The 24,677-nt window shown below is 52.1% G+C and overlaps 2 protein-coding genes across 8 annotated transcripts; one reads left to right on the top strand and one right to left on the bottom strand.

Moving 5' to 3' along the window:
- The first annotated feature begins 155 nt into the window (after positions 1 to 155).
- On the top strand, positions 156 to 3,616 carry MYL6 (myosin light chain 6). 3 transcript variants are annotated; one of them, XM_058557959.1, is made up of 6 exons: positions 156 to 226; positions 490 to 517; positions 1,390 to 1,533; positions 1,757 to 1,930; positions 2,025 to 2,102; positions 3,424 to 3,616. In XM_058557959.1, the coding sequence occupies exons 1-6, from the start codon at positions 224 to 226 to the stop codon at positions 3,450 to 3,452; spliced, it is 456 nt and encodes a 151-aa protein (XP_058413942.1). In that variant the 5' UTR covers positions 156 to 223; the 3' UTR covers positions 3,453 to 3,616. The 3 variants fall into 3 exon arrangements, with proteins under 3 accessions (XP_058413942.1, XP_058413941.1, XP_058413940.1); XM_058557958.1 differs by lacking the exon at positions 156 to 226 and adding an exon at positions 2,664 to 2,707 and having other exon boundaries at positions 323 to 517; XM_058557957.1 differs by lacking the exon at positions 156 to 226 and having other exon boundaries at positions 331 to 517.
- Positions 3,617 to 4,353: 737 nt separating this feature from the next.
- SMARCC2 (SWI/SNF related, matrix associated, actin dependent regulator of chromatin subfamily c member 2) lies at positions 4,354 to 24,596 on the bottom strand. Of its 5 annotated transcripts, none has more exons than XM_058557950.1 (29): positions 24,433 to 24,596; positions 22,290 to 22,409; positions 21,584 to 21,669; positions 21,044 to 21,125; positions 20,850 to 20,942; positions 19,547 to 19,616; positions 19,249 to 19,318; positions 18,469 to 18,544; positions 18,173 to 18,304; positions 17,952 to 18,067; positions 17,461 to 17,585; positions 16,146 to 16,205; positions 15,952 to 15,989; positions 15,545 to 15,675; positions 15,207 to 15,278; positions 13,262 to 13,375; positions 12,661 to 12,814; positions 11,883 to 11,975; positions 11,531 to 11,650; positions 11,377 to 11,439; positions 10,781 to 11,039; positions 10,381 to 10,542; positions 10,040 to 10,104; positions 9,676 to 9,811; positions 9,404 to 9,570; positions 8,638 to 8,772; positions 6,972 to 7,353; positions 6,243 to 6,668; positions 4,354 to 5,687 (listed from the first exon to the last, which is right to left on the bottom strand). In XM_058557950.1, the coding sequence occupies exons 1-29, from the start codon at positions 24,541 to 24,543 to the stop codon at positions 5,611 to 5,613; spliced, it is 3,735 nt and encodes a 1,244-aa protein (XP_058413933.1). In that variant the 5' UTR covers positions 24,544 to 24,596; the 3' UTR covers positions 4,354 to 5,610. The 5 variants fall into 5 exon arrangements, with proteins under 5 accessions (XP_058413933.1, XP_058413937.1, XP_058413934.1 ...); XM_058557954.1 differs by having other exon boundaries at positions 6,585 to 6,668; XM_058557951.1 differs by having other exon boundaries at positions 11,531 to 11,647.
- Between the last annotated feature and the right edge of the window lie 81 nt (positions 24,597 to 24,677).

Genomic DNA, 24,677 nt, shown 5'->3' with positions numbered 1-24,677 from the left:
CGGTTTCCGTGCCCCAGGTGGGGCTCTTCTGGAGAAATGGGCACCAGCGGGCCCCGCCCGCACCATTACTAATGTAGCAGCGTCATCTGCATAAGCTCAGACCAGGATTCCTATTGGCTGGGCCAGCCGAGGGTGACGTCATTGGGACGTACTAAGACGAGGGTTGGGCCTGGAGTCGGAGCCATTACTGCAGGAAAAGGTCCCGCAGCGCTTGGCGGTTAAGATGGTGGGGCCCGGGGCCGGGAGGATGAGCGGGATTTGGGGCGAAAAGGCGGGAAGCCGGGGGTAGGGAGCAAGGAGATGGCAGACGGTAGAGGGCAAAGGGAACCTGAGGGCCTGGAAGGTTGGAAGTGGGGTTGGAAAGTCTGGGGTCCTGTCCTGTTGGGAAGCGAGCCCCCAGCATGGAACAGGAGTTTGTGGTTCAGAGTTTGTGGGACTGGGATAGAAGCTTAGGGATAGATGCTGACCGCTCCCCTCTTCTCTGAGCAGTGTGACTTCACGGAGGACCAGACCGCAGGTAAGTAGTAATATCTGACTCCTATCGAAGTCTCGCTTAGGGAGAGAGACACTAGCACCCCTAGCACCCCTAACCCCAATCTGTCATCTCTTCAGCACCCCCAAGGGAGTGCCTCCTGGATTCCCTTCTGCTTTCTGGATCCTCCATTTTCTTTTCTCACTCTTTCTTCCTCCCTCCCCTTCCACTCTAGATCTGAGCCCCAGGCACTGGGTGAGTTTTAGGTGGTGTGGGTGTGTGAAACAACTCGGTCACCTACTGCCTGCTGTGTGTGGGGTTTGGGGACGGTGATTAAGCTGCCTGCGCTCCATTGTCCCTTAATCAGCTATTTCTGCTGCTTCTGTCATCCTGTGGTAACTCTCCCCTTCCCCCCGCTTGGAATTGTGAAGACTGTAAAAAGCAGTAACCTGGTGTTTTGTGAAAATGGGAATGGGGAGTTTGCTGAGGATACTTCTTTGTAGCTGTACTGTGTGAAAGGTCTCTCTCTGTACAGGACGGGTGGGAAGTGGCAGACTAGGATGACCCCAGTCCCGGGCTGCTGCTCCCACTTCCTTATAAGGACAGGACTCAGACTGGGCGGTGGCAAATTCCTGCCCAGAGTAGCGTAGTGAGGAGGCTGGGCAGGCTTGCTGCCGGCAGAGGGGGTGTGTAAATGGATGTTACCACTCTGCCTAGTGGGGAGAGGGCTGTGTCTTTATGTGGGACACCTGAGTTGGAAGGAAGGGACACTGGATCCCTCTTAGTGGACTTGGGTGTACAGTGGTAGCAATATCTGGTTTCGTCAGCATGATCAAAGTTGAATGGGCAGCGGGGCCTGTGAGGGAGGGTTTGAGTTAACCCCATCAGCCCCATGCTGATGTTTTCTGAATCCTCAGAGTTCAAGGAGGCCTTCCAGCTGTTTGACCGAACGGGGGATGGCAAGATCCTGTACAGCCAGTGTGGGGACGTGATGAGGGCCCTGGGCCAGAACCCCACCAACGCCGAGGTGCTCAAGGTCCTGGGGAACCCCAAGAGTGATGGTGAGGGTCCTCAAGAACAAATCTTCAGTGTGGTAGGGAGCCCCCAGTTTTTCAGCTAAGACCTTCCCTCCATCTTCATAGGCCCTGAGCTCCAGCAGGTCTTGACTAGCAAATCGCACGGATATCCCCTGCTGAGAGTGGGAGCCACTGTTCAGCTGCGATCCCCGTAGTCCCTGTGGTCCTGAGACAACGTGTGACTTTCCTCTCACCTCTTTTATGGCAGAGATGAATGTGAAGGTGCTGGACTTTGAGCACTTCCTGCCCATGCTGCAGACCGTGGCCAAGAACAAGGACCAGGGCACCTACGAGGACTATGTCGAAGGCCTTCGGGTGTTTGACAAGGAAGGGAACGGCACCGTCATGGGTGCTGAAATCCGGCATGTTCTTGTCACCCTGGGTAAGGCTCTGCCCTTGCTCCTTGAGCTGAGGTGCCACCTGATACACCTCACCTGTCACCGAATTCCCAAAATGCTCTTTCTTCCCCTCTGCAGGTGAGAAGATGACAGAGGAAGAAGTAGAGATGCTGGTGGCAGGGCACGAGGACAGCAATGGTTGTATCAATTATGAAGGTGAGGGATGAATTGGGGCTCTCGTGGAGGAAGCAGCCATACAGAGCAGGTCAAGCACAGCATTTGGGGTCTTCCCTGTTCCTAGACTTGGGCTCCAAAAAGTGCCAGGAGGATGGGGCCGGCCCTGTGGCGTAGCGGTTAAGTGCGCGCCCTCTGCTGCTGGCAGCCTGGGTTCGGATCCCAGGTGCACACCGCTTGTCAGGCCATGCTGGTCAGGCCATGCTGTGGCGGTGTCCCATATAAAGTGGAGGAAGACGGGCACAGATGTTAGCTCAGAGCTGGTCTTCCTCGGCAAAAAGAGGAGGATTGGCATGGATGTTAGCTCAGGGCTGATATTCCTCACACACAAAAAAAGTGCCAGGAGGCAAGGGGCAGGGCCCGGCCCGGCCCAGGAGCGGGAGGCCAGGGGGCTCTGACAGGAAAGGAAGGAGTAATGTGGTGGGAGAAGGGCAGAGAAGGAATGGGAAATAAAAGAAATGGAATGTCTATCGCCCACCGCCTGAGCCCTTCACCCCACGTCTATGTCTTGTCTTCACCATTAATGTCTCTTCCTTCCTGCAGCGTTTGTGAGGCATATCCTGTCGGGGTGACGGCCCGTGGGGCGGGTACGGCTCCTCCCAGCCTCCCCTCTCTCGTTGGCCTCCCCTCCTTGTTGGCCTCCCCAGTGTTTCTTGCAGCCTTTGCTCTCTAGGCTTTTCCCCTGCTACCATTGACTTCCCCCTGGCATGTTTCTGCATGGAGCTGACTGGGGAGGGGAGGGGGTTCCTCAAAGAGGAAGACAGCCTGGGGGTGTGGTACCTCCTTCTTTCTTAGAATGGGCTCTGAGGTTTGTCTTATAGGGCCCTGGGTGCTGGTATCTGGGAACTCGCACCAGCCTGTCTCCGTCTTGCTTCAGGGTGGTCCCTTGGCCCTGGAGCACGGGTGGTTGGCATAGCAAGTGGGTTGCCTGCCTCATTTTGCTGCTGTAGCTGAAGTCTTTCCCCTTTCCTTCTGCTGGGCAGCTTGGAGGTACCCTAACCCAGAACTCTGTCCTCTCCTCCCGCCAATGGCTGACAGTAGCTAGAGGTGTAGTTGAGAACTTTTCTGCCTATGCTGTGTTCCTGCTGCTCAGGGTGGGGTGGGGGACTAACAGCTGATGGGAGGGGGGCTGGGGGCCGAGAGAACTGGTCAGACTCGAGGTGGCTCCTCTGCAAACCGACCCCAAGGTTGATTGCTGTGGGCACGTTCCTTCCTGTGCCACCTTCGTGGTCTTGTGGTCTCCTGGCCCCTGGTGACCCCTCCCCTTGGCCCTGCTCCCGGTTCACCCCTCTCCTTTCCACAGAGCTCGTCCGCATGGTGCTGAATGGCTGAGGACAGTGCCAGTGTGCCCCGTGCCCGTGCCTTCCCACGTGAGATTGCGTATGTAGCCTGAAGGTTTCCTGGTTCTCCTGTCACGGCACCTTTCCCAGCTGGTCTCTCTTGGATGATGTTTGCCGTCAGCATTCACCAAATAAACTTGCTCTCTGTGCCCTAAATGCGCTTCTGCTTTCCTTCTTGAGCAAGGTGAAAGGGTAGGTGAGGCAGTCCAGGGTCAGTGGACCAGAGGTTGGGGACCACTGGAGAAGGGCCTGCAGGAGCCATCTTTGCCTCACTTAAGAAATGCTGGCCCCATTCATTGATGCTACAAAAGCTATTGCTTGGGGGATTAGGGAAGCCATAAATCCCTGTAGGACCAAGGCTGGCCACCCTTGTTCCATCTCATATCCGGCTGAGTGCTCTACCAGCCCTCACCCTCCCAAGCACTGCAGGCCTTTTGTGGGGAAGCCCGGGGAGTGTTTATTGGGGCTAAAGCTAGGCCATATTAGCACTGCCTGCGCCTGTCTGTCCCCTCGGCAGAGCTAGGGGCCAATAATAACAGGAGGTGAGATGCCTGCCTCCTCCCCACCTAATAAGGGAAGGAATGAAGCCACTACTTCGGAAAGGATATACAAAATCCCCAGGTTGTGAGGATGTCCTTCCAAGTCTGAAACAGCTATTTTTAGGGCAGGTAAGAGCCTCTGCCCAGCTCCTGCATAGTGCACAGTCCTGACAGCTGTGCTGCCTGTAGCCTTTTGTGGAGAGACACCCAGTGTCTGTCTGGGTCTGGCGCATGCAGAGTGCCTCTTCAGCTCGGGTAAATGCCCCTGGGAGGGACTCCAGGAGTGCTGCCCCCAGCCCGATCTCCCTGCCTGACAGCCACAGGTAAAAACAGAAGGCATCCACAAGATGGAACTCAAAGCAAATTAATTTATAAAAAAAAAAAAAAAAGAAAAAGAGAAAATTTACAGAAAACTTTTAAACAGAAGGTGCCAAGACACAGAGGAAGAGAAACATGGGGACATGAGGAACAAGGGGCCCGGCAGGAGGGACCAAGAAGAATCAGTGGAGGAATCACGTTATGGATGACATGGATGAAGAGGGGACAGCTGGGGCAGGAGGCACTGGAATCTGGGGGGCAGAACTGAGCTGCAAGCTGGGGGTCAGTTACCCCCTCCCCGTTGCCCCCAATCCCAGGGAACCCCTAGCTACCAGTTAAGGTTCTGACGGTCCTGGTGGGAAAGGGAAGAGGTTGGGGGGTGACCCACCGAGTCATAAGAAGGAGGTGCTTAAGTGCTTTTTGAAAACTTCAGGTTTTTACAACTTCCCATCCTCTTATAGCTCCCTCTCCACGTCTTCTAGGAGCCCAATGATAGAGCCCAGGGCAGGGAGGAGAAGGGCCCTTTCTTCCTCTATTACCTACCACAGGAATCCCCCCAAATGTTTCCCCACCAAATACACATACACTGACATCAACTACGCAGGTGACTTTTAAAAACAAAACTGACACTCAGAGGGAAAGGGCTCGTCGGCTGAGCTGGGTGGCCTAGACCAGCAATGCTGAGGAAGCAGCAGGAGATTAGTTAGGAATAAACGGGGTGAGGTGGCTGAGGGTTGGGAGCTGACTCAGTCACTAACGAGGGGCTGCAGGAGACAGACTCTGCACCTAGTCTATCCCCAGACCTCTCCCCAGAACCTGAACCCCCTTTCCTAAAACTCACCTCCCTCCTCCAAACAATGTAAAAGGTGGATTTTTTTTAGTGGGTGGCCGGAGCTCCAATGTGGTTTTGTTATCTCTCTACTTCCTTTTAAAGGGCTTAATTTTTTTACTCCATAAAAAAATGCAGTAGTTTTGAGGGGGTGCACCCTTAGAAGTGGTTAATTGGAACCTTGTATAAATACCTCCCCCAGCTCTTCCTTTGAGGGCAGCATCCCCAACCTATCCTCTCTCCCAGACATTAGAAACATCTTTTAAATAGAAGTCCTTGAATAATCTGATATAAAAATGCACGCCTCTGATGGCATGGTGGGGCCTTTGGAGGAGGAGGAGGAGCTTTCCTTATGTAGTGACGACCTCTCCAGGCTAGGGAAGGGCCCCAGTGGTGGGGGGAGGGCTGTTCCTGGAACCTTGATCTCCGTGGGGGGTGAGGGAGAGAGATGTCTGGCTGGCTCCTCACTGTGGAGGTGGCACAGGGGTGACCGTGCCTGGGCTCGGGGCCGTGGGGTCTGGTGGCAAGGGGGTGCCTGGGTCTGTGGAGAAAAAAGATGAATCAGCTGGACTGAGCAGGAGAGGGCTCTAGACCCAGGCCACCACAGACACACAGAACTGGGCGTGGCATGCAATGGGTGGGTAGATGAACGAGGTACCCACAGTGTACAACTTCCTCTTCCCAACAACCCCCCTGCACCTCACACTGGGAAAACTGATAAACCCCAAGTCATCCTTTTGCCCCCCAAAGAACTCTCTAAATGGGGCACTTGGACATGACAGGAACAAGCACAGGGGATGCCAATAATCATGCAAACAGGTAGCTGCTTTTCAAGTTTACAACTGAGCTGCTCTGTGCCACAGGACTCCTCCGTGACCCACCAGTGAAAGGCCCCAACGTCATCCCAGAGGTGGCAGCTGCCAGGTTGGGGAACGGTGGAGGACAGCCAGAGAGGCCCACCCTCCTGTCTTCTAATTTTACCAGAGTGTTCAAAAAGGATTGTGGAAGCTCTAGTTCCTGAGCCCTTCCCCACCTGCCCTCCCCGGCTCCATGTGGACCCCTCCCTCTCCCTTCTCCCCTCCAGGACCCTTCTCACCTGGCAGTGGGCTGGCACTGGGCAGGAGGTTGCCCTGAACAGCTGCCACAATGGCAGGGCTCTGGGCTGCGGCGGATCCGAGCCCCGGCCCGAGAGGCAAGGAAGATGGCATGGTGGTGGTCGCCGGCAGGTTAGGATGTAGAGGGTTCGCCATGGACACAGGCAGGTTAGGTGGGGGGAGAGTGCCCGGGGCGAACGGGAGATGGTGGTGATGCCCATGCAGGTTAGGAGGAGGGGGAAGGTTAATACTGATGGAGTCGGCTAGACTACCAAATGGGATGATGGATGGAGCAGGAGGAGGAGGAGGCGGCATGCCAAAAGGCAAACCCAAAGGAGCATTACCCGCCACGCCTGGGTGCCCGCTGCCTGGCACTGCCCCTGGCATCATTGAGGGAGGAGTTGGTTGGTTGGGGAACGGTGAGGGGCCTGGGAACGAAGAGGAGAGGTCAAAAAGGTTAGAGGCATAAAACCTCACTTACCAACTCACCTTCGGAGCAAGGATAACCCAGCCACTCCTTCCCTTTTCCTGACACTGAATAAGTGGTAAATCTTTGGAACTGGGTTTGAGGAAGGATTCCTGCAGGCTCAGGGATGTAACAGAGGTGGGCCCATCTGTAGAAACTGATGCTGATCCTTTTCTCCAGGCCTACTACGTATCCCCTTCTAAGGGAACTGGAACATTCACCTGGATCCCCCTGGTCAGCAAGAGTTCCAGAACCCATCACTTACCATGGGGTCCAGGGGGGGGTACCCCTGGTGGGACCGCCCCAGGCTGGGGGGCTCCAGCTGGTTGCTGCTGCTGTGGCCCTGCTGTTGACCCTGCCTGCCCAATCTGTTCAGAGGGGCCCAAGCTTCCAGGAGGGGCCCCACTGCCAGCAGGAGCAGGGGCCACAGAGGCCGGAGCCATGGCCAAGCCGTGGACCGTGGGTGGCCCAGCAGCGCCTGTAGGTGGGATAGGCTGGGAGCCTGGGGGCAAGGCTGGTGGTGGCTGCTGCTGCTGTTGGTGCATTTGCTGGAAGTGCTGCTGCCGGGCCCTCATCTCCGCATACTTCAGCTGCTCCATGTGGAAGGCTTGTCTGTCGGCCAGGAGCTGCTGTCTCTGATACTCCAGCTGCCAGTGCCAATTGCGCACCGTTACTCATGTTCAGAAGACCCCAAAGGCAAATGCCTTGCCCCTTGCTTTGTCTTCTGACAAACCCAGCCTTTCATTCTGGCAGTTCCCCAAATCTAAATCTTGTGCTTGGACTTTCTCTGTCTTCCCCCGCCCTCCCCTTGCGAATTCCCATGCACATGTCTTCTGGCTGCCCACATGGCTTCTCACTGCGATGGAGTTAATCTGGTGGTAGCCCTTGTCCATTTCAGCTCCAAAGCTTTGAACTGGTCATTACTTTATAGTTTGGAAAACTCTTGCAATTCCTCTTGTCAATTCATGTTCTTTTCTTCCTTCAAAATTGGCTAAAAACTCACCATTCTTAGGAAACCATCTGAGATCAACTCACTAGCCTCTGAGCTTTGGCTTTTCTTCTTTCTCTCTCAGGACTTATATACTTGATCTGAAATCTCTTAATTTGAATTTGTCAGCTACTTTAAGTATTAACTGTTTTTTGTTTTGTTTTTATTTGTGAGGAAGATCAGCCCTGAGCTAACAACCGACGCCAATCCTCCTCTTTTTGCTGAGGAAGATTGGCCCTGGGCTAACATCCATGCCCATCTTCCCCTACTTTACATGGGACGCCGCCACAGCACGGCTTGACAAGTGGTGCGTCGGTGCGCGCCCAGGATCTGAACCTGCGAATCTCGGGCCACCGAAGCGGAGCGCACACACTTAACCGCTGTGCCACCAGGCCGGTCCCCAAAGCAGTAACTGTTTTTGATGTCTCCATATTGTATATTTGATGTCTCTAGTTAAAGTGTAGGTTCTCTGAGGGCAGGGTCCCTGTCTTCTATTTCTTTTTATATCTTCTCAAAGACAAAATGGGGCAATACCTTATCTATCCCATCCCCTTTCCAAGCTCATCTGGATGTGAAGCCCCTACCCTCTCATCATCCCTTACACCTGTTCAATCACTCAACAAATATTTATTGAGGTTCTAATATGGGCCAAGCACTGTGGAAGGACCTGGAGATGCAACAATCAAAAAACTGACTAGAATCTCTGCCCCTTGGAGCTGACATTTGTGGGACCCAGGTCTCCGGGCTTTGCCTGTGGGCCACGTGTCCCTACCTGCCTGGGGCTGGCTCCTCCTGCCCTGGCCTGGGCTACTCCCTCTGCACTGAAGCCCTGTCAATCTCAGGCTTTCTGCACTGCTGCATCCCCCCATCCTAAACTGAGGCACGGTTCACTGTCAAGGTGGGGTCCCCGGGCTCTGTTGACGCCCTGGGCGAGGCTACTCACTGCTTCTCGCTCCCGGTCCATGATCGTCTCCAGCTCTTCAAAGTGCCGGAGTTTGATCTCCAACTTTTTCATCTGGGTCTCCACCAGCAGGGCCACCAGAGACTTGATCTTCCTTTCTTCAACAGCAGCCAAGTGCTAGGGAAGGAGGGGTGGGATGGCATGTGAGGGGGAGGACCCAGCTGAAGACACTCCGGGCGAGAGAAAGGGTGGAGGCTGGCAGGTTTTAAGAACTTGCTGTGGTCACAACCCAGAGAGCCGCATATTTTTTTTTTTTTTTTTTTTTTTTTTGTGAGGAGATCAGCCCTGAGCTAACATCCGCCAATCCTCCTCTTTTTTTGCTGAGGAAGACGGCCCTGGGCTAACATCGGTGCCTATCTTCCTCCACTTTATATGGGACGCCGCCACAGCATGGCTTACCAAGCAGTACTTCGGTGCGCGCCCGGGATCCGAACCAGCGAACCCCGGGCCGCCGCAGCGGAGCGCGCGCACTCAACCGCTTGCGCCACCGGGCCGGCCCCGAGAGCCGCATATTTTTAAAAGAACATGAAGAAAAAGAGAGAATGGCAAAGGATAAGACAAAGTCAAATAATTAGAGAGTGAAAACAGGCCCGATGGTAAAGCTTAAGAAAGCTTGGAGAAGATCCTCTCAGGATCAAACGAAAAGGGAAGCAGGCCAGCATTACTTAAGGGATGAGCGAGGAAGGAGTTCCTCCGGGTGAAGGGAGCCTAAGGCTTTCCCTTGGGTCTACGGGTCTCGGGCTCTCACCTTGGCCTTCACGGCGGCGGCAGCCAGGGCGGCGGCGGCGGCGGTTGAGAGATTGCCCTCCCCGATGTCCCGCTCCACCTTGGTCTTCCTTTCCCCCTCTGACTCCACCACTTCCTTCAGCACTTCCTCCTGCCCTTCCTTTGGCTCCTTCTCCTTCTCGGGGTCAACTGGTCAACGGGGTCAGAGTGGCCCAGAGGCCAGGAAAAGGGTTGCGTTAGCCCTACAGCCTCACTTCTCTTTCCTGGACCCAACCACCACCTGGGGAGGCTCACCTATCGGGTCCCCGTCACTCTTGTCTGACTCCTTCTCACTGTCACCTTCTTTCCCCTTCTCTTCATCCTTCTTGGGAGCCTCGCTGGTTTTCTCCTTTGCTTCTTCCTCTACAGCCCCAACTCCTTCTCGGGGTTCCTGAAGTCCCAGTGAAAGAAAAGTAGAGACTCTCAGGGCGGCTGGTTCTCACATGATGGGCCCAGACCGGGAACTGAATTTATGCTTCTTACTTCAGGGTGATCTGGCTGCAGGAGAGCCCGATCCAGGCCCAGCCCTTGCTGCCTGAGCTCAACTATGCCAGCACCCACCTCACCATGTGCCAGTCTGGCCCCTCCACCCTCCCAGCCCAGCTCAATCCCGCTATACCTTGGGCTCCTTCTTCTCCTCTGTGGCCTGGCCCTCCGCCCGCGCCTCGTCAGTCCCGCTCTCCTCTGGGCCCGTGGGAAGAGGAAACGGGAAATGTCTGATACAGAATCTGTCTCTAAAACACTTTCCAACAGCCCCTTCTCTTAGCCAGAATCTTAGTGAGAGGGCCAGCAGGGAGCCAGGGTCCCTAAGGTAAAGTTCTGGGGAAAATAAAAACCCCACCAATTCTCTCTGCACGTGTTGTGCTCTGAGGCCAACTCTAGGCATGGATGGCACAGGGCTGCCTGGTGGCTCTGGCTCTTGGTGACAGGGGAGAAATCTGGTAACTTGCCAGGCCTTACCAATCCGCTCAGGCTCATCAGAGGTGGTTCCTGCAATGCCACTGCTTTCCAGGCCAAAGGCTGGGTCTGCCTTGCCCGTCACTTTGGCTGCTTCTTCCACTTTCCGAACATGGGCCTCCACCAAGGCTGTGGGTACCTCTTCCTTCATTTTGGAGAACTCTTCTGCAAGATCCAGAGAGGATGAGGTTGGGAGTGGGGCAGGCAGGCAGTTCTGGCTATCCCTGTGAAAGTCCCTACAAGCCCGTCTCTTCATCTAGACCAGCATGGAGCCAGACAGGGGCCTGAGCTGATGCCAGCAGCAGACAAGGCCAGCAGGGGAGCCAAACGTGAGAGGGTTTCCAGATCTGAGTAACCAGTCCTTCAAATGCAAACTAAGAAGGCCAGGAACCCTCTACATTACCTAGGGCAGACTTCGCGGCAGCAGAGGCGACTCGAGGATCGACGACAGAGGCCAGGAAGGCAACAGTGCTCATGACAGGGTTGCCTGACTGACTGAAAGGGATGGGCTGGTAGGCCAGGGGGCCCAGGGAGGCCTCTGAGTCCTCCAGGTACGGGTCCTCAATGGGAAGACGAAGAAAATGCAAGATGCACTCGTCCTGTGTGCGGCTTCCCACGTGCTCGGACACTTTGTTCCAGTCATCTTTGTACATTTCCAGTGCCTGGTGGTAGTGGTGGAGACACAACTTTGCTTACTTAGCCACTTTCCTGGAAGGTCAATCCCCCCAGCCTACTAAGGGTAGCTGGCTTCAAAGCTCTCCGTGTTGTGCTATTTGTGTACTCTGCTGGGTCCAAGGGGAATCTCCAAGTAGCACTAAGAAAGGATATGGCGTTAATGAAATGGCCCAAATTCCTGGCCTGGAGCTGGTCCCTGAGGCAGGTGCGATGGGCATCGGGAAGGCGTGACTGGGGGCAAAACCACGCTCTCCCCACTCATGAGGCAGAGGCACCCCGGCCACTTCCGCTTTTGTAGAACTCTCCTTTCCTCGCCCCAATTACCTCCAGGAGCAGCAAGGTCTCCTGTTCTGTCCACTCTCGAGTGGCACTGGCCGCAGCCTTGCTCTGCAGAGGAAACATAGGTGGGTCAGAGAGGAGCCTGTGAGGTCCGAGGAGCGAGGGCACCCCACCCCCGAAGTCAGCCCCCACCTCATACCTTGGAAGGGACATTCTTCTTCGTGTACATGTCTGTTCGCAGCCCAAAGTTCTGCATATCTGTTGGTTTCTCTTTGCCTTTGTCAGGGAAGTTGAGCATTTGCTGGGAAGCAGAAGTCTGCTATTTGTTGGGGGGAAAGAAAGAGCTGAGTACAACTGACCGCCAGAGCCAGGGACAGACAGAGAGAGAAAACAGACAGAAGGAGCTTCCTTCCCAAAGCCAGGGACACCCCTGGGCGGGACTGCCTCCCTTCCTGCTGTAGCTCCTCTGCTCTCACGTCTCTTCTTCCCGGGCAGGGGCCCCCCGATAAAGGGGCAAATAAGAAGCCCAGCGGGGTCTACACCCCACCTACCAGCTCTGGCTTGCCCTTAGCCGTCTCTGGCACCAGGTCATCCAGCTCTTTGCCCTTTCGCCCAGCCTTGGTATCAGCATCAACCTGGCGGCCCTGGGGGACAGAGCTTGGCGTCATGGAGGCTGGGCAGGAAATGACCAGGCCAAGGCCCTGGAGGCCTCACCAAGACCAAATGCTGGGCGGCCCGCAAGCTCTGGGGGCACTCATGCCACTGGTCCATGTTCCCTTAATGATTAATTAGATCTCTAGTTGGCATGATATCCATTTGTATTCAGATATATTGTTACAGGTTGTCTTAGGAGCTGGACAATTAGGTTCTAATTCTAGATTTGGTACTCTGTGACCCTGGGCAAGCCACATAACCTTTCTCCTCTTAATTTTTGTAATGTATGAAATGGAAGTGGAAAAAAAATGGAAGTGATAATAATTATGAGGCAAAAATGAAAAAATGTTGGAAATGCAACAAAGCTAAAAAATTTCATGCAACTCAATTTTAAGCATTTTTCTCTATCTGCTCCATCCCCTACATTAGCCTGTCTGCTCCTTGAGGACAAGGAACATCTCTTCTCCCTCAGCAAGTCCTTGCAGTCTTAGGTACAGAAGCTGAGAGAGGGTGCTAAACACACGGGGCTGACTCTTGTGGCCCTTTGCATCCCATGAAAAAGGAAGAAGCCTCAAAACACTCCTGAACCATTACCCTAAAAAACTAGAAAAAGAAAAGTCCAAAGAAGCCCAGTTTTACCCAATGCCTCCCTGTCCCCATGGCCCCTCACCCTACCTGCGGGGTCTTGGGCTGCAGAGGCACCAGCCCTGATGGTGTATCCGCCAAGACGTGGAAGTGAGAGGTGGGCGGAGGCCCCATTGGGGTTGGTCGACTCTCGGCATCCACCTGGTAGTTAATAAGACCCCACTGTTCTAGGAAGGCGTGGACCCTGTGAGAAGAGAGGCAGAGATAGGGTCAGCCATACAGCTGGGACAGCCAGAAAGCTGCCGGAGGTGCCTCTTCTCTGCTCACTTTACGCCCTGGGAAATCCCAACTACTCCCACCACTAAATGCCAGTGACCCCAAGTCTACATCTCCAGCCTGGGCCTCTCTCCACACCCACCCACCTACTAAACATCTCTTCCCAGATAGCTAGCAAAATTGAACCAGGACCCTTCAACTACAGACGTGCTCTTCCTCCTTTCTTCCACACTTCAGAGAACACCATTGCATTCCTTCAAGTCACTGATACCCCAAACCTGAACTTCCCCTTTCTCTAGAAGTGTCTTTCCCTGCTCGTTCCCCTGTGCTCCTTGCTGGCATCTCTCCTTCTGCCAAGAAACATCTGTGGGCAGACATCCTCACGTACCCGCTTCCCCTCAGCTGCAAGACCCACCTCATGATGGCACAGACGTCACCCGCCAGGTTCCTGCGGCAGGCGGTGGAGGTGAGATACTCTTGTGGGTTCAGCCGGTAAGTGTCAATCATGAAGTTCCGATAGGCCAGGTAGCTTAGGGGAGGGAGGGAGAGAGAGAGAGAGAGAGAGAGAGAGAGGAATGAGAGGAAGAAAAACAAATGTCTGCTGAGGGCTGAAGGGTAGGAAAAATGATAAAAGAGCTAAAGAAAAGAGTGGATCATTCAACTCAATAAACAACGTGGTTCTGCTGTGTGCTAGACTCAAGGGGTTCAAATATTCCTTACGTTTTCCTTGATGGGGTTTTTAGTTAAATGAATGATTTCCTTGGCTGTGCTGGGGATATTTCATGCAACTTTTTTTTTTTTTTTTTTCCCCCAAAGCCCCAGTAGATAGTTGTATGTCATAGATGCACATCCTTCTAGTTGCTGTACGTGGGATGCGGCCTCAGCATGGCCAGAGAAGCGGTGTGTCGGTGCGCGCCCGGGATCCGAACCGGGGCCCCCAGTAGCAGAGCGCCTGCACTTAACCGCTAAGCCAAGAAGCCGGCCCATATTTCACGCAACTTTTGAACATGGAATCTAAAGGTAAGAAAAGGTGCCCTTATTTCCAAACACAGATGTTAAAGGGAAGTTTTCTGAACTTCAGTTTCCTCATCTGTAAAATGGAGAGTCCGTTGAGGATTAGAAAGGTCTGTAAAGATCCAGTACGGCACCAGGCACAGTGTGGGAGCTCAAAAAATGGCAGCTGTTGTGTGGTAGAGTGTAGAGGCTGAGACCATGAGCCAGACGAAAGGACTCAGATCCCGGTTCTACTACTTAACTATGTGACCTTAAGCAAGTGACTTAACCCCTGTAGACCTCAGTTTCCTAATCAGTCAACTGTAGATGATAACAAGACATACCTCTAAAGCTGATGTGAAGACTAAATTAGTCAATGTATGTAGGACCCAGGATAGTGCCTGGGAGATAGTAAGCACTATAATTGCCCACATTTATATGAGTAAATGTGAGCAATTATCATCATTTACTATTTTATACCAAGAGAGCAAAATGTAGAACAGTTCTAGTTCCAACCCTGCCTGCAGATCATGTTGAACTTGTGTCACCTGGTCACTACTTCCTTTTCCTCTGGAGACAGCCAAGCTTCTTCACACACACTGCTTTCCCCAGGAAGAAGAGGACCCCTACCAGGCCACAGAAAGGAAACACGGTGGGGAGAGAAGACGGCCCCAGAGATGGCAAGCTGAAGAACAGCTGGGAAGCAAGCTCGTTCAGCTCTCAGGGGGCTCAGCACCACGTCTCATCTGCCTCAGGATGATTTTTATCCTGGAGGATCCCTAACCATAGAAGATTGCCAAAGTCCTATCCAAAGCCAACCAGGTTTGGCCTGAGGCAAGACCTTGAAGGAGATGAAGATTTCTGAGCCCCAAGCTCACACTTGACATAACATTTCTCTCCAGAGAGCCCCTCCATCCCTTAATTCACAGACTTGGGTCTTCATAATTCCTCCTCTGGTTTTTCTATCAAAACCTACTCTGAGGGACCAGCCTGTAATAGCCATTTACATTTCAGTCAAAGCTATTACTTACGTGGGGGATACTTGCATTTTAAACAACATCAATAACTATGCATTGAAAGGCTCAGTATCCTGTTAAAAGAACTGGAGGCACTGGAGCAGGTTCTTGTTTCACGCAGAAGAGCATGCTTCATATCACCCCTGGGCAAATCCTAGAGAGGACACTACTGTGCTCACAGTGCTGGGCTGGGGCTGCCTGTGGGCAGAGATCATGTTTCGGGAAGCCCCACACAGTGCCTGGCTCGTGGAAGGAGCTCAAGAAATGTTTGCTAAACTGGTTGATGCTGGATCAGGAAAGGTGTACAGGGACAGGAGGGGGAATGAGAATCATGAGCTGGGATTTGCTTACATTTCTGGAGTCTTGGACTTGTTCTTGCCGTTGAAGAACTCGGGAAGAGCCCTGCGCTCAATGGCATGAACGCTGCAAGAGGAGGCAGAGTGGATTCAGAAGGCGCTGGTGGAGAGATGGGGCCCCAAAGAGAGGAAAAGCCTAGAAGGTGGGGTGGGCAAATAGCTGGAGACAGCTGTAAGACTCAAAGAGACCAGGAGCTCCCCTAAAACTGAAGTGTACCCTGGTCTATCTGGCTGAGGAAGAAATAACTTACTTGGAGGCAGGAGGAGGAACAACACGTTGACCCCTGGAGGCAGGGAAATAGGGATTCAGTGAGAAGCTGGAGCCATAAATACCTGTTATAGTCAAACCAGGCAGCGTAGCTGGGGATGATGATGTGGTGGGTCTGTTCAGTCACATTGTCCTCATGAAGGTCCGGATTCTTGGTCTGCTCCCCTTTGTTCCCCGTACTGTTCTCATCCTCATCCTACGAGTAGGGAGGCTGCTGGACACTCAGCATTCCCATTTTGCCCCTAGCAACCCTCTGCTTCTCCCACACCCGAGGAATGTGGGCACTAAAGACGGGTATGGGAATGAACAGTTATGAGCCCCAGGACTCAAAAAGGGTCAGAGCTTTGAGCAATAGCTAGAATTAGTCTAGGACAGGAAAAGTCTGCGCAGTGGAAAGTTCTGGGTAGAAGGAACTTTATAATCACAAATCAGAATCACATAGAGAGGTAGGGCCTCTCTAAACTGGCTCCACCTTGCCCGTAGTCTCCATGCTTTCATCCTCCTGTTCATCTGAAAGAGAGAGACAGCAAGATAGAAAGCTGGAGCCTCCTATGGGGCCAGAGAAGAATCTTACTTTCTGAGAAGCCCCGGCAGGCTGGGGGAAGGTGGCAGCTGAGCCTCCAGAGCAGGGCTCTGCCCACCTCGCCCTGAGGCCCCGTGCCTTACCCAGGTCAGTCATCGTGCCTCCTTTGACTGGGGCTGACTCGGAGTCCTTCTTAGTGTTGACTGCCAGAAGAGAGAGTCATTTTATCAGACAGGTTCTGCGTAAATCTAGCCCTCACCTCTCCACTGTTAACAGTTCTAGATCTCACTTTCTCCATCTGATCACAAAATGTAGTAACTTCCTCCAATCACAATCATTCTAGGCCTTGAAACTCACTTGCCACTTTCCGCTCTTCCCCAACCAAAACTTTGTTTAACTTTTTTCCTATAAAGAAGCATCTCTGTGTACATTCATAAGTCATTCTTGTCTTTGACAGGCCCTATCTCCATCCATGTGTCCGGAAGTTCTTAATGGACTGAGACAGCGTCTGACCAAATCACTCTGTAGAGGAGTAGTTGGATCTTAAACATTTTTGAGAGCAGAGGACACTTTCCTCAACTGAATTCACACATGAAAGTTCAGGAGAAAACATGGATCAGGGAAGAGCTGCTCCAACTGACGAGGGGGTGAAGCCAGAACTCCTCTCTCCCAGTGGTGCCCCAACTCCACTCCTGAAATACACTCCTTGATATCTGGGGCTGGTCTACGGAATACAGATTGTAGACCAGCATTGCAAAGCAATGGTCTCCAAAGTGGAGTCCTCACATAGGAGGTAAAGCTGGTCCACTGGAATACACGCAGACAATATCAGAACTTCTCTTTACATTTGTTTTTCAATCTTATCTTTTACACTTTCCCATTTTTAGGTAACGTTTGCATGTGTTTTATAATGTTCCTAAAGAAGTGGTAAATAGTACATATACATAATTTGTACTGAAATATATTTTATCCTTGGGAGTACGTAATCAAAAAGACTTTGGAGATGCCGGCCCGGTGGCGCAAGCGGTTAAGTGCATGTGCTCTGCTGCGGCGGCCCGGGGTTCGCCGGTTCGGATCCCGGGCGCGCACCGACGCGCTGCTTGTCGAGCCATGCTGTGGCAGTGTCCCATATAAAGTAGAGAAAGATGGGCACGGATGTTGGCTCAGGGCCAGTCTTCCTCAGAAAAAAGAGGAGGATTGGCATCAGATGTTAGCTCAGGGCTGATCTTCCTCACAAAAAAAAAAACAGAGTTTGGAGACAACGATTGTCAGGCGCAAAGCACAGTCCACAGTCAGATATGGATAGAAAGTTAGAGGACTGTCCGTGGTAATAAAAATAATTTCAGTAACGAGCTAAACTGAAGGGCAAGATCCCCTAGACCTGGAGCCAGGACTGGGCAATCAGCAGGGGCAGGATAGGGAGTAGGGGCAGGCCCAGGAGCTTGGCCTGGCCCATACCTGTTTTGGGCAGTGTCACCTCTTCTACGTTGGGGACCGGTGAGGGCTCATCCATGTCCTTTGTCAGGTCTTCTTGCTCCTCTTCTCTGTGGCCACGCTTTGACTTGGTGTAAGGTGTTGAGGGACTAGAAAGGAAAGAGAGGGAAAGAGAATGCAGTCATCCTTAGACAAGGAGTCCTTGAAAGTTGAGGTTCAATGGAAGGAAAGCAAGAGAGAACCCCAAGGGCAGAGCCAAGCAAAAACAGAAATCGATCACTTTCAGAGTAATGGGAAGTGGCAAAGGCTTCTCCTTTGGAGATTAAGCTCTCTTTGAGTTTACTAGTGGCTGGGACTAGACCTAACAACTGGGCAGCCAAAGAAGACCTGCTCATCTTCCCTCTCAGAACACCTGCAGGTCAGGGCCAGGTGCTTATGGCAAAGATGTGTCCTTCCTTCCTTCAACATGGCATGGAGAGAACGGTGAAGGTGGGGGCCGGTTAGAGCTGACATACCCTTTCTTAGCATTTTTCTTCTTAGCTTCTGGGGTCGGTGAAGGAGAGGGGGAGCGCTTCCTCTTCTTATAGTTGCCCCCCTTCTTGTCCCGTCGATCTGAATCTGGGCTGTTCACCTGCAAGTTGGACAATTGGGACAAATGTGAACCAACAATCTCCAGTGAAGACTTGTTCCAAGCCTTATGCTGAGGGCTCAAGGGAGGAAGAGGAGGAGTTTTCACCTCATCTGTCAACGTCTTGGCTGAAATCTTCTTTCGGCGGGAGACAGGGTTTTTGTCATCATTTACTTCGTAGTCTTCCTCATTCATCCATTCATTGAAGGTGTCTGTGTCCAGGATCCACTTTGCATGAACCTAAAGTACAAAGGCAGACTGTGCTGGAGAGAAGCCTGGAAGCCACAGCTCTGTCTGGGGACCCTCAAGAGAACAGCCCAAGGGCACAGGAGCCTCTGCATCACCTCCAAAGAGTGGTCCGGTCCTGGCATTCTCCTTGGGGTGGAAGGACAAGAGAAGCTCACCTTCCTAGGTTTCTCAGCAGTTGGAGCATCTTCCACAGACGCTTCAATTTCACTGGCTGGGATCCACGTGTCATAACTGCCATGGGAAATTGAGCACGAAGCAGAATCAATGGGAGGGAGTCGTGGAAAAGAAAAGTACAAATCATTTACCTCTTCCATTTACAAAAAGTACTGGGTTGTTGGGTTATCTTTTGGTATGATTATTTTTCCAATTAATATTAGGATTCTCATTATAAAGTAACAAAAGTGATTATAAAACACTTCAAAAACAGAAAAAGAAAGGAATCACCCTAACACAACTACTTGTGACATTCAGTACATATTTTTTCCCAGTAACTTTTTTCCATACAATTTTGTTTTTACATAATTGCGATGATACTAGATGTTATTTCACATCCTACTTTTTGCATTTAATATCCATCTACAAATTATCCACATTATTTCTATCAGTTTGAAGGCTGCATAATAGCCCACTGAGTAGATATATAAATTTGCTGAGACATTTTCCCACTGTTAGACATTTAAATTGTTCCTAATGTTTACTTCTCAAAAATTATACTGGAATAACCAGTTCACACTTCAAGTCTCAATCTTTCTAGCCTAAGCCTCAGTCCACTAAGTCCAAACCTCTACCAAGACAGAGGATTTGCATAACAGGTGGGAGAACAAATTAACAGACCTAAAAATAACCCCAAAGAATGCCTTCTTGCTGTGCTAGATGTCCCAGGGCTTCTCAGTCTGGCTCTTGTTCCTAAACCTGCTCCAGGAACCCATGCTCACCTGTCAGGATAGTAGCCCCAGTGCAGAAGAACCTGCTTATCCCTCTTCATGACTGGTCGTACCCATTCCTCTGGGGATAGAGACAGAGTGGGGAGAAATATAAGCTAAAGGCGTACACAAAAAATAACTCTGTACACAACTCCTGCTGCAGTAGGGGACCTGGGAATAGGAATGTAAGATGTAGGAGGATTCAGGGTTGAAAGGAGAGAGAAGCCCAGGCACTGTCTAGGATCCGAGCCGTCCTCCACCTCCTAGACCAAGCCATCCACTGCAGTGACCAGGAAAACTCAGGTCTCACCTTCTTCCAGGTTCCCTGGGACAGGATACACAACATGGGAGGCATTGTTCTTGTCCTCAGTGACCGTCCCCTGGAGGCACAAAGAGAAGCAGGTAACTATGGTCCTCTCTGATAGTCATGCATGTAAATAAATCAAAATAAGATTTAACCACAAATCTGCCTTCCTAATCATATTTTGCTCAGAACGGTATTAAAGTTGGTTTGCATTCTCTAAGCACACACCAGCTGAGTGGCAGAGGGAAATAGCTGCAATTGTACTAACAATGGAGAAAAGAATTAAAAATTGCTAAATCAGAGCCGGCCTGGTAGCATAGTGGTTAAGTTCGCGCGCTCTGCTTCGGCAGCCCGGAGTTTGCAGGTTCGGATCCCAGGTGTGGACTGCTCATCAAGTCATGCTGTGACAGGCGTCCCACATATAAAGTAGAGGAAGATGGGCACAGATCTTAGCCCAGGGCCAATCTTCCTCAGCAAAAAGAGAAGGACTGGCAACAGATGTTAGCTCAGGGCTAATCTTCCTCACCAAAAAAAAAAAAAAAATTGCTACAGATAATCCTCTGAATAGATAATCTACATGGGAAATGTAAAGTCGACTGTATGTCCCTAACAATGACATCTGCTTGTTATTAGAGAGTTCCGAAGAGCAAAGATTTCATTTCTCTGAAATCAGACAATCTCTAGCTCAGTGGAAGAAGTCTTCTTCCCCTCAGGCCAGTGCAGTCTCTAGGGATAGTGATCCAAACCTGTCAAGACTGGGAAACAGGAAAAACAGAAAGAGAGGCTCAAGGCTTTAACTCCAGTCTTTTTTTAAGTAGGTAGAGCCACCTACTTAAGTAGGTAGAGTCGAAAACATGGCACTTCAGGGTCCTTCTTTTTTTTTATTATTTTTTTTATTTTTATTTTTTAATTTTTATTTATTTATTTATTATTATTTTTTTTGTGTGAGGAAGATCAGCCCTGAGCTAACATCCGTGCTAATCCTCCTCTTTTTGCTGAGGAAGACCAGCTCTGAGCTAACATCTATTGCCAATCCTCCTCCTTTTTTTTTCCCCCCAAAGCCCCCGTAGATAGTTGTACGTCATAGTTGCATGTCCTTCTAGTTGCTGTATGTGGGACGCGGGCTCAGCATGGCCGGAGAAGCGGTGCCTCGGTGCGCGCCCGGGATCCGAACCCGGGCCGCCAGCAGCGGAGCGTGCGCACTTAACCGCTAAGGCATGGGGCCGGCCCTTCAGGGTCCTTCTTATACGGGAAACATCAGGAAAAGAGTCATGGAGGTTCTGAAACCTCTCCTGACCCATCCACTCACCTGGTGTCTCTTGATAATGTCCTTTAACTTCCCTAGCAGTTTGGGTTCAATTTCTGGGCACAGAAAAATGTTAGGTCGAGACAGACAATTATTCTGTGGGGAGAAGAAACAGATGGGATGAGATTACGGGGAAAGGGTGTTTTGGATTCTGACTGAGGGAAAGGAGATGGACGGGGAAGGTTCTTGACTATTACCTGCACCAAGGACTTCTCAATGGTCATAAACATTTCTACGTTGCGGTCCATGCGTGACGGGTTCTGGAAATCGTAACGCCGCCTTGTGAAGAGGCAATAATCTAGTGAGTGGTATATCTCAGGTCTGGGGATGACGTTAAGGTACGTGACTTTTTAACAGGGGAAATTAGGAAGCAATCTTGCTCTCAGCTGTTGCCAAAATCACCTGGGATCTGGGGCTCACTAATCTCAACTCCATGAATCATTTTGTACTTAGTCAAAGGGACAAAGAAAAGCTTGAGATGCGAACTGACGAATCCTGTTTCCTCTACAATACACACACTGATGCACACACACATACTCACTCATTCCTGGAGACTATTTCGGCTCTGACTCCCAGTCATTTTTCTGACCTAGCAAGTCAGGCCTAGTGACCTAGCAAAGCAGTGGTCTCACAAGAATGTGTACCCACGCTCTCCCACCCCAGAAAGACCCCAGGGAATCATAAAGGGGGATCCCCTCTAAACTAAATGTCAGAAACAGAGAGAGCGGGCATCTCACCATCCCTGGTCACTCTTGAATTTGTAGGCAGCTGCAAGTATGTGGCACAGGGAGCCTCCCGCTTTGAAATCTAGGAAACATTTGATCTACAAAATTGAGACAGGAAAGAAGGATGTGAGAGTTACACCCTAAATTCTCTTATTACTTAACAATCCTTTCACAAAATCCCATGCTGAACTGGTCTCCCTCTCAAAGCTGGAATGCTTTAACTCCTGGGCCACTGTACCATGTGGCCTGGAAGAGGGGAGAGACAGAAACCAATATTCACAAAGCCCCACCTTTGTGCCAAGTACTCTGCTGGGTTACCTCATTAACCATTACAGAAACATTAATCTCATCGAGAGATGAGGGAACCATGACTCAAAAGGTTTAAATGGCTTGCTCAAGATCACAGAGACATCAAGTGGCAGAGCCAGGATTTGAACACAGGCCCGTGAAAATCCAAATCTCATCCCCTTTTAACCATGCCACGGGAGTTCATGTATGGAGCTCAGACTCTCTGAGATAACCTGTACAAAGTATTACTGCACAAAGTATTACTAAGAAAATGGGAATGGTAAACTGGGGAGTAAGCCAAGCCAACAATGCCCTACCAGATACAGGGATGGTAGGAAATGACCCAAATCTCAAAAATCATAAAATTTCCAAAAAAAACCAAAACTCCCTCTCCTGTTGGGAGGATTCGCCTCCTTGCTTTTGTACTCACCGGCAGTTTAGTGAGTGGTGCATTGCTGACATGTTTGCCAAAAACTTCCTCCTGAAACTGTAGCAACTGTACAACCAGGCTAGACAAGGACTTGTTGGTGGGTGGTTCAGCTTGTATATACTGGGAGACAGAGGAAAGAGAGAAACACAGACCCCAGATAAATTGTCCACCATCTCCCTTATTCCTTCCTCAGGAACTCTGGAAGCATCTGGGGCAGAGAAAATAGTGTTGTCTTCTCCCACATGTCTAGTGTCCAAAGGAAAATAGGAGAAGGGAGGCCCTAGATGCCCCTCACCAGGAAGTTGAAATTCTGCTGCCCCCAGCCTAGGGGGCCAGCGTTGGGTGCTGGGGGTAAGGGTTGCTTCCTGAAATTGGAGTTGCATGACCCTGATCTCTAGCCAACAGCACTGAGGGTTATGAAATTCTGAAGGTTCGTGGAGTTCAGGCCATGGAAGCCACACTTTCGAGGCAATGGTGTATTTCTCGGGGTAACTCTGTGGAAGGTCAAGATTTCCCCTATAATGTAGCCTAATAAGAAAGGTACAAGGAAGCGAGTAGGGCAAACAGACTGAGAGAGTGAGCTTGTGCATTCTGCTTCTGCTAGGACCCAGCACAAGCTTCTTTGTAGCCCCCGCCCCCCAAAGATGGGAAGGACTAGCTACTATCCAGCCTAGTGGGAAGAGAGCAAGACAACATCTGTCCTGTCGGAGGAAACTATATCCGAGACAAGCAACCCTGGGCTTCTTAAACATTTCTGTATTATGCTACCTAGCATCCTAGCCTTCTGTTCCAATTTAAAACTGAGCCAGGAGGCTAACTTTCTCTTTGCCTTTTGACCCCTGTTTCCTCAACCCTAATCACATCACAGAGAGGAGTGCTCCTCTCAGCGGGAGGTGGAAACAGATCCTTGAAGGAAAAGGTACAAGACAAAGAGCTAAGAGCTTGAAAGCTGAACCAGGTCACAGGCTGTCAATCCCCCCAGGGCCAGAGACTAAGCCCCTAGACTGATCTCCTTTCCAAAATGTCAAAGGGAGAAGCCTGGCAACCAGAGCCTCACGCTGGGATACAGACAAGCCACAGACCCAGCAGCTGTTTGTCAGGATGCTGACACCCAGAGAGACCTCCGTGAACAAGGCAAGGCTCAGAACCAGGATCAGAGGGGTGTTCTCCTCAACCACCCATCACACTTCTGACAGGCTGCAAAGCTCAGTAGCAAGAACTGGGGAGCTGAAGGGAAGCCAGAAAGAGAGCCCCTAACGGGGGGTGGTAGAAGCGAGAGAGGCAGACTCTCTCCAGAGAAAAATCTTATGTGTAGATGTTCCTTTCAACCAGGCGGAAAGACAAAGACAGCACTAGCAAGAGCTCTGGTGGAAAAGACAGGTAAGGTGTTTCCAACGCTCTGTTCACTACCTGGTTATCTCCAGTTATCGGGTGGGGGGCTAGAGATATACAGCGTGTCCTAGCCTCTGAACCCCAAACCCAAAGCAATGCAAGGCCAGGTGGTGGGGTGACTTCATTGTGAAGCTGAAGAAGGGTTTAAGAAGGAGTCGCTGCCCAGCAACTCCTATAGCCTGGCTCCCGAAGAGGTTTTGTTACTCCTTGGATGGACGTGGGGGACCGGAGGCAGAGACAGGTGATCCCAGCGTGGGGGCCTTTTTCAGGCTGATGAGCAGCCAAGGGCCTGCTCCGTGGCTGTCTACCCTCCGGCTCCCATCATCTCTCTCCGAACATACACAAAGCACCAGGGAGGCCTCAGCTCTGCTGGTACCTGGCTCCGCGGGGAGCTCCGGCGGGCACGGCGGCGGGCACGCTCGGAGGGGGAGGGGGACGCCCATTCTGCACCCCGTCCACCCGCGGCCTCTCTCCCGGAAAAGCCCGGAAGGCGATGGCTCAAGGGAGGGTGGGCTGCTGGCACGGGACCCGCGGGGGCAGGGGAGAAAAACGAGGGGCAGAGGGCGCAGCGGCGCGGGCGGGGGCTGCGATCCCAGCCGGCGGGCGGCGGCGGGAGCGGGGGAGGGGCGCGGGGGCCGCTCCGCAGGCCGCGGGGGAGGGGCCGCGGGCCGCCGCGGGTGGGCAGGAGCCGGGGGCTGCGGGGGCCGGTCCTTTGTCCCGCCCCCGGGCCCGCGCGGCCCTGCCCGCGTACCTTCTTGTAGTTCTTGCCGAGCCAGAGCCGCACGTTGTCGAACTGGGTCACGGTGTCCGCGGCCTCGTAGTACTTCACGTTGGGGCCGCCGTCCTTCTTCCGCACCGCCATCTTCTCGGGCTCGGGCCCGCCGCCGCCGCCCGCCCCGCTCAGCTCAGCTCCCGCCTCCTCCGCCTCCTCCTCCGCCCGCCTCCCGCCGCCTCCCGCCGCCGCGGCCGCCGCCTCCCGCTGCCTGGGCCGGCCCC

This window comes from Diceros bicornis, chromosome 17, assembly GCF_020826845.1.
Source record: "Diceros bicornis minor isolate mBicDic1 chromosome 17, mDicBic1.mat.cur, whole genome shotgun sequence".
NCBI lineage: Eukaryota > Metazoa > Chordata > Mammalia > Perissodactyla > Rhinocerotidae > Diceros > Diceros bicornis.
Note: the sequence above shows the minus strand (reverse complement) of the source record. Positions and strands in the feature narration are given on the sequence as shown.